Source organism: Ceratotherium simum, chromosome 8, assembly GCF_057802395.1.
Source record: "Ceratotherium simum simum isolate JZ-2026a chromosome 8, ASM5780239v1, whole genome shotgun sequence".
Taxonomy (NCBI): domain Eukaryota; kingdom Metazoa; phylum Chordata; class Mammalia; order Perissodactyla; family Rhinocerotidae; genus Ceratotherium; species Ceratotherium simum.
In genome coordinates, this window is record NC_141907.1 from 16,472,894 (window position 1) to 16,485,066 (window position 12,173).

A 12,173-nucleotide genomic window follows, 5' to 3' on the forward strand; every position below is an offset into this window, starting at 1 on the left:
TTCACATATTGTTCAGTTACCAGGTATCAGTATCAATATTGCTTTGCCAGCATCAATACTGAATAAAAATACTAAGATAATTTATTTCTTCAATCGCATTTTGTGAATTAACATTTTGAGAAAAGTCTTCAAATTGATAGCCACAGGCTTCAGCATTCAATGAAAACTCTCTTTTATGTGGAATTATAGGAAACTGTAGTTCAAAATTAATGCATGTCTGCTGAGTGTGAACTACTTTTAAAAAAATGTTATCCCCAAAGTCACATTTCAGTATGCTATGTACTCTGAAGATTTTAGCCATATAAAGTCAGCATAAATTTTGAGAGTGGGAAAGGGGTCATTTGAAAGCAAATCCCTTTGAGAAGTAAAATCTTTTAGTTCAAACATCAGGGTATATTTTAATGGCATTTGAAAAAAATCTCATTTCACTTGAGTACAGGAAAATGCTACAGGCTTATAGATAATATGAGCCAACCAATTCAGTGCTTTATAGGTCCTTCATAAAGTGGGTTTTTTTTCTATGTGACTTAATTCAGATCACTTGGATTAGTTCTTATGTCACTCAATACATTGCAAAACTGGATAGTAAAGAGAGTCAGTGCATGCATGTTCTAGATCTGTAGCTGTCGTGCCCTACTTTACTGAGAAGTTTAAGTTAATCTCTCAACCCCTGAACATCCCATATCCCACCATTGACAACCATAGTCCCCAACTGGCCTAATGTGGCCTCACAAATGTATTTTGCTTAGCCCAAGTAGACTCGGCCCCACGGACTCTTTGAAATATTTTAGTTAGTTGCCAGTATTTAAAAATTAGGAGGGTTGATCTAAAAATTTCCATTTCTAGCTTCTCTTGAGAAAATCACATTGTTTGGCAGCCTTCCATCACAGCAGAGCAACAGTCCATTGGAGCTGAATATTAGCTGCTAAAACAGAGAATATCGTCACTAGATCACCAGAGTCCTCCTCATCCCAGCTGTCTGTCTGCTCTTCTCCATCTCTCTTCCCCATTGTATTTATTTACATGCAGTTTGCTTCTCTCATGTGTGTTCCCTGCCTGGCCTCTGTAGTCAAGTGAATTTGCAGCTTCTAATTCAAACCCTTCTCCAGTATCAAACTTCATGCACTTGGGCCATTGATCCCATCTTTCTTGCATCCTTCAGCAACTTGCCCCGTTTAGTCACTGCCCACTATATCTTCTAGGTGCCGGAATCATCTTCTGTCTCCAAACGGTACTCACACACTTCTGGGTTAACTGTCTCCTCACTTGCTTGTCACAACCTGACTTCTCCAAAGGGAGAAAACAAAATCTCTCTTCTTTTTTTTTTTTTTTTTTTTTTAATTTTTTGTTTATTGCAGTAACATTGGTTTATAACATTGTAAAAATTTCAGGTGTACATCATTGTACTTCTATTTCTGCATGGACTACATCATGTTCACCACCAAAATACTAATTACAACCCATCACCACACACATGTACCGAATTATCCCTTTCACCCTCCTCCCTCCCCCTTTCCCCTCTCTTCTTAATCTTATTAACTCCAAGTTTTTGTAATTTATGTAATTCATCTCCCCAGTTGGACTATATGCTATTTTAGGACAGGTTTTATGCTTGATTTATTAATATTCCACGTTGCCATAAAAATAAGAACAATTGAGGAAATATTAGATCAATGAATGAGTAGTAATAGTAGAAATAATAATAATAATACAACTAACAATGCTTGTGTTAGGAGGAAAAGTCGGAAAATTTGAATCCAGCAAGAATTATACTTATTTTCACCATATCTCCCTTGACCACCCAACTTCCTGACTCTACCTTCAAGAAACCATGCACTACCACACAGCACTAAACAAGGGACAGGATATGTGTATTAAGCTTTTAATATACTGCTATGGCATGTCACTTCATCCCCACCCAGTGCAAGTACCAAATATAGATATTGGTCTTACTACTTAAATTTCAGCAGCAGCTGATGTCCACGGTAAAGAGCATTAGCAGGACTCTCTTCCAGAACGTGACAGAACTGATTCTATGCTATTGCTGTGAGATTTCAGTTGTAGAATTCAAATATGTTCATTTACTCATAGACACTAATTACACATCATACCCCTCTAAGGAAAAGCAGCTCCCTGATTTTTCCAACTGTGACGGTCTTGTGTTCATTCCTTAACCAATATCGTAAGTAAGCATGCATGTATGCACATGGTGCGTAAAGCACCGTGTGAATAGTCAAAGATATTATGGCTAAAGCCATCAATTTGTAATAAATATTTGATGAGTGTATAGTAATATGTTAAAGTATAAAATTTATTTAACATCTTGTGTATAATATTGTACATTCTCTATGCCGTCTCTACCAGGTAGTTGTCCTGCATATACATAATCACGAGAAGTTTTCTCTGTATGAATATATAGAATGATCAATAAACTCTCAAATTTAAAATTCCTAACTTTTTTTTTTTTATTCTACAGCACTCTCAACAATAACAACATTACCAGACTTTCTGTGGCAAGTTTCAACCATATGCCTAAACTTAGGACTTTGTAAGTAGTCACATATATAAAGGTCAACTTAATCAATTAGGAGTTCACCTTAAGTACTACATTTAGTAAGCAAAGAACCAGACCACTAGTTCATGATGGGGTAGACAAAGAAAACACCACTTTTTAAAAAGTTCTAGATATGATATTTGAGTAAACAAACTATTCTGAAAACTTGAGAGCTTTCTTTTAAATGATATGTTATGGGAAGTTTGGGAGGGGGAGACATTTACTTTGAGCTATTGTGGAGGTCACATTTCATTAAGAAATGGAAGACTCCTTGATTGGCTGTCAGAAATGATAAATGGTAAATCTTTATAATTTTATTACTGTATGGCAGGCAGACCTAATAAAGCCAAACTGGTTCTCCAACATTCTTTGTAACGTAAAATTACTGTATCACCACCTAGTGCTTCTATAATTAAGATTGTGCCAGTATTTATATTTAAGAATATCTTTTCAAGGGTTACAGATGGACATTAAAATATTTTAGGTGAATAAAAATGGTTCTCTAATAAAGTATTTGCTACAGGTATTTTTTCTCTTGAAGAAAAATTAATCCTTAAAGCCCAGGGTGGGAGTATTTAGTTAAATCATTTTCAGAGATAAATCTCATTTGAACTCGGTTTCAGAATCACCTTGACCTAAAAAGTATGTTGTATACAACGTGTGAGAAATGGTGGGAGATGTAACCTAAGCTTTGGAATTCTTTAAAAAAAAATGTTTTTAAGTGGGGTAAATGTATTTTGATTGGATTTGCAACATATTTTTCATTTTACAATAGCTTATAACTGGAAACATAGTACATTTATTTTCGCTCTTTAATAAAAAAATCAGTTGGATTGCCAGCTTTTAATGAATTAGGTAATACCAATATTAATGTCATTTTCTCACTAAAATGTAGCTCTGTGTGCGATAACATATCAGTGTAATTTCCTTGGAATATGATTCAGCAAAATAAAATAATTCTAAAAGTATGCAGGTATAACTAAATTTTGTTTTCTTGGGGCTATCAAGACTAATGGAGACTAATCTGGCCAAATTAATAGCCCAGTTTACTCAAACTATATTTGATGAAATTGGTTTCTCATTAAGTTGAGCCTCATTTTTTAAAAACAAATTGATCAAGCTTTCAATCCTTGCAAAACTAAAGCCACTGAGACTGTAAAAACATCCGTCTTCATTTTTTATAGTAAGCCTTATTTTCCTGTAGAAATCCACTACAGTTTGTCTGGCTAATCAGCTTTTTAAATTTTTATGTTCTTTTCTCATTGCAAATTTGTGCATACCTACCGAATCATTGTAATGTGCTTAGTTTAGATGGAAACATTTAGAGAACAATGATGTGGAATGTGCTATGTGGCGTCCAAAGGATGCCACTCTGACTTCTAAGCAAACTAAGCCGAGGTCACCCAGCTTTCCCAAAATGTAGCTTTTTGTTCTGTGGCGTGCCGTCTCGTTTTGATGCAAGACAGTCTGTTCCGTATCTACAGGTTCAAGGAGAATGTACAACAGTCATCTAACTTTAAATTCCTCTGCTTTGGTTGTTTCATTATTCTATACTATCATTGCTACTTAAAAATTCCATTTTTATGGTCCAATTATCTTTCTGGACTGAGTTCCATGTTTTAATATCCATTACTGTTATTGGGTTAGAATTGAGCACATCAGCTAAAAAGGACTAAAATGGTATTACCGTGTCATAGACAATTCTGGGAATGATGCTTTGATTTATAGCTTTGGATGTCCTTTTCTTTAGTTTGAGAAAACATAAAAGCCAGTTGGAAATCATTTACCTAATTTAGTGGATACATTTGTCTGATATTTTATTAATGGAGAAGTGCTATTTGCCACTTGGAGGGAATCCATGGTCTGGTGTGGATCCCTGCCAACATAGAGGGGGCTCACTTAATTCCTTCACTCCCAGCCATTTACGTCTTTTAATTTCAGTTCCTGCTCTTTGAGGATGGGTCCCCAAGAGCCAAAAGCAGCTAATCCCCTTTCCTGCTATTAAACAAAAAGAAGGAAATCAGAATAGGGACGTGAAAGAAGTGTTTTATATTGAATTATTATTCTGTCTTGTTCAGCAAAAAATGAAAGTGACCTGCTAAAAAGATTTTGCAGGCAGTTTCTACAGAGACTAATAATAGCAAGACTACCTGATAAGTCAAACTGGGAGACACAACTTTTGTTAACGTGCCCCTTCCCCTACCCCACCTCTTACCTCCCCATTCCTTCACCCCACCTCACACAAAAGTGTTCTGAGCACGGTTAAGGTAGACTAGGCTAAGCTATAATATTCGATAGGTTAGATGTATTAAATGCATTTTCAACTTATGATATTTTCCATTTATGATTGGCTGTCAGTATGTTAGACTGCAGAGCAATTTGCCTTGGTCTTACTTGTTTCTCTGCACTCTTTTAAATGAATGTGGACAAAAGATTTTATAGTCATGTTCAAACTTCTGTATCATTGCTCAGCTCAGAGGTAAATGAAGAGAGACTTGGTTCTGTGGTTGTAAACTGGTTTAATTTTTAGAAAAATAATTAGATTGGAACTTGATAAACTTTATCTACTTCTATGTTAAGAAATAAAGTTATATATAATTATTAATGAATTTTCCAAGTTTTGAAATAACTGTTTTCTGTTTTCGTGCTTTAAACTTCTTTCCTCTCCTTTAGTCGACTCCATTCGAACAACCTGTATTGTGACTGCCACCTGGCCTGGCTCTCTGACTGGCTGCGCCAAAGGCCTCGGGTGGGCCTCTATACTCAGTGTATGGGCCCATCCCACCTGAGGGGCCATAATGTAGCTGAGGTTCAAAAACGAGAATTTGTCTGCAGCGGTAAGGGAAGAAGAACCTTTGTGTTGTCGTATTATTGTACGCTCTTAAGTAACAGAACTCTGAAGAGTGCATGCTTTAAAGGTTTCACTGTTGCTCACTAACGTGCAATTGTGCAATAATCACTCTATGGAAATCCTCCTTTTTAGTGATGATAATAATATGTTCTAAGGCATTTGCACATGGTTTGCAATTACTGATTACTTGTACCTAAATTATGATGAAAGATTTCTCAGTTTTCACTCCAGCAGAAATATAGGAAATTTCTAGATTATAGTTCTATTTGCTACTCATTATTTTCCCTGTAAATAATAAATTATAGCTACTTTTATCTTGGCAATTGGAAAATGATTAACTAATCCTGGATCCCTGCTGTGAAATTCAAAAAAGTAAGTCAACTATGGTTGTAAAGTGACAAAGTCCTTTTTGTGTATACATATATACTAATGTTGCAAGTCTACTTAAATAAATGACTAGCTTTAGTAACAAAAATATGACATGGGCTATGCAAAATATTAATAGCTGACATTTACTTAGTTCTTTCTATGTGCTTACTCACGAATCTGAGTATTTCACATATATTTACCTCATTTCACCTTCCTCATAACAACTATAGAAAAATGTAATATCATCTCTATATCAGAGATTAAAATGCTGAGAAAAAGAGATGCTAAGTAACCTTGTCCAAGGTTATATGGTTGAGTCCTATATATGCACAGTCTCATTCCCAGTCCATGTATACATACAGAGTATCCCTGACTTACCATGGTTCGATTTAGGATTTTTCAACTTTATGCTGGTGTGAAAATGGTATGCATTCAATAGATACCATTTGGAATTTTCATCTTTTTCTAGGGTAGCAATATGCAATACGATACTCTTGTGATATTGGGCAGCGGCAGTGAGCAGCAGCTCCCAGTCAGCCACACAATCACGAGAGTAAACAACTGATACACTTACAACCATTTTATACTCTACAGCCATTCTGTTTTTCACTTTCAGTACAGTACTCGATAAATCACATGAGATATTCAACACTTCATTATAAAATGGACTTGGTGTTAGATGATTTTGCCCAACTGTAGGCTAATGTAAGTGTTCTGAGCACAGTTAAGGTAGGCTAGGCTAAGCTATGACGTGGGATAGGTTAGGTGTATTGAATGTGTTTTCAACTTATGATATTTTCAATTTACGATGAGTTTATCGAACATAACCCCATCGTAAGTTGAGGAAGACCTGTATATATGTGTGTGTGTGTGTGTGTGTGTATATATAAAGTTATATGTTAATATTAATATTACATTAATCCATATTAAAATGTATTTTATTTTATGAAATCAGGCTGGTTCTGCTTCAGAAGTCTGTTCAAAATACAGTAAAACAAATTTTTAAAATATACATAATGCATCATAAATAGTTAACAGTTTCTTATGAGATGTGCTGGTATAGGATCCTGTTATCTTTTAGACCTTTTTATGTTTTTTCCCACACTTTTTATAACCTGAACAAAATTTTCTTATGTCATGGGATGTTCTCAATAGGTCTGATTGCTTTTTTAAAAAATTAAATAAGGAAATGACTAACAATTCATTACTAACCACTTTTTTCTCTGTTCACCTTTTCCTTCCTGTTTTCTAGATGAGGAAGAAGGCAAGTTCACGTTTCTTTTTTAGACTGAGACTATTTTTGTAAAGTTTGAGAGCTTGTTGAGAGAGACTGGGTTAGTAACTAGCCTGCAGCCTCTTCCTGGCGCATCACCACTCCGGGGCCCTTTCCCTGCAGGACCGAGAGGGCTGTCCGTGCTCCAGGAACCAGGCATTTGCAAATGCCCATTTGGTGCAAAACTGCTGACATTCTGTTCATCATTTGAACAGTAAAATCTCATTTCAAAATAGTTTTGTTTCCAAATACTGAGTAGTAAAAATAGATACCTGCAGGTAACTACTTATGCTAAAATTTTAAGCCATGCAAAGCCAAAAAAGAATCATGTAGATTGACAATTACAAAATGACGTGAAACAAATTAGTATAAATTTAAAGAAAGTGGTAATTTTGACCCTATCAAAATAAGACATCAAACTTAGCATAATCTAATTTTTCCCCACATTTATTCGTGCATGATTATTTAGAATCAAGAGTTATGTCTACCAAGATGGAAAGTTACTGTTTTCCTTTCTTTTTTTGAGGTAAATAAAGTAAGTTAAGCTGCTTAAGTTCAATAAAGACCAAGCTCTTTTTAAGCTTATTAGAAATGAAATACAGATTAGTCTGACATTGCTGCTTTTTTCTGCAAATTGAAATAGTTTTGAATGGAATTCTAGTTTAGAATCTGAATTTAGCCTTTCTCACAATTATTTTATCTTAAAAATTGCTATTTTAATAATTAGTTTTAAAAATCTCATTTGCTTCATCTTAGTATTGACCCAAAAGTATAAAAGCATGCTTCTTAAAATATAGTCTAGAAATGTAGGATCATTTTATGATGAGGTGTTTAGAGAAATGTATTTCTGTTAACTAACAAGTTTTGTCTTTTGAGCTAAGCATGCATGTTTCCCAATTATAAAATTCAGGAGGAAGAACATAATTGCCGTTTGTTTCTTTTTCAGGTCACCAGTCATTTATGGCTCCTTCTTGCAGCGTTTTGCACTGCCCGACTGCTTGTACCTGTAGCAACAATATCGTAGACTGTCGTGGGAAAGGTCTCACTGAGATCCCCACAAATCTGCCAGAGACCATCACAGAAATGTATGTGCCCTGAAATTCCCTCCTTCCCTCCACCTCCCAGTGACCCAAACCATGGCTTTCCTTACGACATTCTGGGTTTATCAAAGGCAAATCTGATCAATTAGCTTAGACAAATGTCCCTTTCAGAATTGTATTGACCCTTACTCTGTTTAATTAAATATCTTGTTGAATGGCTAGGATTTTTTTTAGCACAGGTAGAATGAAAAGGAATGCATTTTAAGGATAAATAGTACTGTTCTTCCCTGGAGAAGGTGTTAGGCTTTTTAGGAAAAATAAGAGTAGTGATACCTCATCTGACTGTTTGGGTCTGTAGATTGCTCCTGTCCATTTCTAACTTGGAGTTGGGGGAAACAAAAGAAGGACCAAGCTGGGGGAATAAATCATAGAAACAATATAATTTGGTGATGTTCTGCCTCCTCAAGAGTTCATCTTTTAAAATGCAGTTTCACTGTTTTGTTTGAACTGTTGTATGGTCCACCACAAAGTCTAAAAAAGGATAATATTATAAAGTCAAAATATATGTTTAAATTAGTGAACATCTTAAACTGTTTGAGTCAATGACTACCTCCATCAAAAGTTAAATTTTCTTAACAGAGTATTTCATACCAATTTTGTATGCAGCTACTGTGTGCATATTTTTATGTCCTTGCCAAATATAAGTCATGTGAATAAAACAAGGTCATATAAGATGTAAAATGGACTGCTTTTACCATCTTGGGAAATGAGCATTAGGGGAAATCTTGACCTCAAGATCCATTAACTAAGAAAGCACCTCTTAACCACTCAGCCTCTCATGTTTGTAACTATTTCTTAGCTGAACCTTGAAAGAAGAATATATGGTTTGAGAAGAGGCGGGTGACATTGCACAAAAGAGAAACATCAGGAGCAAAGGGCAGAGGTGTCAGTGAGCATTATGTTTTAGAGATGGTGCGGTTGAGCCTAATCTGAGTACTAGGTGCCTGTTGAGGCATCATGTAAAATTATGCCCCAAAAAAGATATCTCCACGTGATTTTAAAGCCACAGATTATTGAAAGACTTTCATTGTAGTTAGAAGATGTCATATATGATGAACTAAATAGCAGAAAGACCTAGTAAGTTGTCAAATAGGGGAGTAGTATAGTTATCTGTCCAGGCACAACCATTTGTTCTGTAAACACTATGTGGAGGCAGATGAATTCTCTAGAGACCTTCCATCAAGTGACTAGAAAATTTGACATGAAAATTAAAAGCTATGAAATGAGATAAAAAGTAATAAACGTTATAAGAGAGGAACAAATAAAGTTCAAGTTATTTACTACAGAAGGCGAAAAGTGAAGGGCAAAACCAGACTTGGATTTATTTTAAGATGCAGTTAACAATGGTTAACTAGAGACAAAAACCTGTAATTAGAACCACAGGTTTACCTTCCATTTACTGTCTGTGAGACCATGGGCAAGATACTTATCCTCTATGGAATTGTCTCTTTATCTGAAACTAAGGGTTGTTGTCAGTTTGAGATGAAATAATTAACAAATGTAGAGCTTTATGTGCTTAACATGTAGTAATTGTTCAATAAATGATACCTCGATCATTGAAGCCTTCATGCAGGAGGAAACACGTGAGATAAGCCTTGAGAGATAGGTAGTGAATGGAAATGCAGAGATGAGAAAAGAGCTTTCAAAATTAATAAACATGAGCATAGGCAATCAGAATGGAAATACAAGATATCTCTAAACAGGAACTCGGTTTGATTGGTATTTGATACCTGAGAGAGTTCAGGAAAATAAAGTTGGAAAGGTAGATTGGAGCCAATTCATGGAGGGCTTTGATGGTGTAAGGATCTAAGTCTTTATTTGAAGTGCATTTGAATACAGTTTTCATCTGAGTCTTCAAGAAGAATTAACCTGACAGCTGTGTGCCAGGGGTTTGGCAAAAGGATAGAATCCCAGGCATGAGCTCTCTTAGGAGGCTATTATGTTGATCAAGGGGAGATGTCATGAGAGCAGGAGCTAGTAAGTAGCAATAGGAAGGGTGATGTGGAAGCAAATATGATAGCTAATATGGGAGAAGAATTAATGGGATTTGGCATTTGATGAGTTGAGAGAATAATGGAGAAAAATGAACCAAAGCTGATGCCAAAATTTCAAGTATGAGGGATAGGGAGATGGTAGTTATAACATTGTATGTGAGAAGCTGAGAAGCAGGACTAAAACTGGGAAGGAAGATGGTGGTGAGCAAAATTTGTGAAATACTGAAGTACCAATGAGATACTTAGAGGTACTAAAATAATACAGACTATATTAATTTGGAGCAAGACAAGGCCTGGATGCAAAGATTTTGAAGTAATTAATATTATAAAAAACAAAGTTGACAGTTAAAGCCATCAAATGGCCAATGGAAAGGAGAGCAAGAGAAGAGAAACCAAGGGAACTCAATAAAAGCAGCAGATGGCCATAATAGGTAAGAGAGGAAGGAACTTCTAGGAAAAATGATCTGCAGAGTCGGATACTCTCCACGATGAACCAAGCAGATGTCTGAGAACAGGTCTTGGAATTTGACTGGCATATTGTTCTTGGAGGATTCAAGATAGAGTAAGTAAGCCACTTTTTAGAGTGTTAAGAAAGGGAGTACCTGATGAATATTGGAGAGAGCAGTTATGCAGCAGTTTGAAAAGTTTGGCTGAGAGAGGATTTTTTGAAAAAGACAGTCGTCACTATAAAGGACGGACTTGGATTTATTTTAAGATGCAGAAACCTGGAATCGTTAGAAAGTCAGACAGAAAGGATGGGTTTAGAGAGAGATGAGAGTATGAGAGTTAGACAAGATATATGTGGGAGCAAGATCGTCCTGGACACGGGAGGGGATTAATCGAATCCTGATCGTAGGAGAGGAGAATGAAACGCTGTTGTGGTTGACAGAAGGAGAAGAGCAAGTTGTAGACATAAAAGATAAAGTAAGATGAGACATTTAAAATGATTTATCTCCTGTAGTCTATTTTATTTTTTATAATAGAGCTTTTCTTCTATTTTGTGTGCTCTATAGATTTTGTATAATAGTGGAATTTAGTAACATAAAAGTTTATACTAAATAATATGTCCCATTGGGTTTGCCAATATTGAGGAGGTGGTGTATCAGGTAAAGCTGCAATAAATTAAATTTATGTCGAGGTGAAAACACATGTGATGCTCTAGGTGAGTTTTACTTCTCTGATTATTACATTATCAGCTTTATCAGTAGAGCATCTGGTAATAAATCATATTGATCTTCAACTGCAACAAAATACCCCTATTACCATTCATTGTAGTGGCATCTTACTAGCTAACTCATTTCTTTTATTACTCTCTTATTTTTTATTAGAGTAAAGAACATCAGTAAGATTAATAAATGTGGAAATAAAGCTATACAACATCTTTTTATTTTTTATTTTTATAGATTCCAAGTTTTTAATACATGGTGAACTGAAAATTAAAACTTCTTCCATATTTTTGAAATAATTCTTTAATCTGGATTTTACCATAATCATTTGCATTTCTTTACTGCAAGTTATCAGACAGTTCACTCAATACTGTTAAGTTGATTTCCTTATGTGTGGTATGTCTTTATTCCTGCAACTATCTCATAATATAATTTTTAACAAAAAGAAAACGTATGCTATATATAGGGATCATCAACTGCCTATAAATCTAGGTAGAAAAACTTGACTCATCCTTTTCTTTTTTCTGCTTTGTGCTTACAGCTATAATTTCACACTTCTGGTATTTGCTCAAATAATTATTTGTTAAGATATAGAAAGGAAACGTTATTTTAAAGTCAGAACAATTTGGAGAAGGAGGAATAGAAAAACTAACGCTTATCTAATTCTTGCAATGTTAGATGCTGCACCCACATTATATCGTTTGATCTTCTCCTTTGCCTTTGAATGGGAGTATTTATGGAAATTAAATAAAATAGGAAAACTAATGCAGAGGCGTACGCCAGATAAATGTTGATAGTTTCTATGAGAGGCCTCATTATCCTGATGATATTACCCTGGTCCAGGATCTGCCCTCCCATTCGTAGGC

At 35.2% G+C, this 12,173-nt stretch overlaps 1 protein-coding gene across 2 annotated transcripts in view; it reads left to right on the plus strand.

The window, feature by feature from the left end:
• SLIT2 (slit guidance ligand 2) overlaps positions 1 to 12,173 on the plus strand; it is a 359,630-nt gene that overhangs the window by 231,350 nt on the left and 116,107 nt on the right. For both annotated transcript variants that reach the window (XM_004432303.3, XM_004432305.3), the window contains exons 7-9: positions 2,477 to 2,548; positions 5,228 to 5,391; positions 7,994 to 8,132. In XM_004432303.3, coding sequence (XP_004432360.1) covers positions 2,477 to 2,548; positions 5,228 to 5,391; positions 7,994 to 8,132 — 375 coding nt within the window. The remainder of the gene's footprint in view (positions 1 to 2,476; positions 2,549 to 5,227; positions 5,392 to 7,993; positions 8,133 to 12,173) is intronic.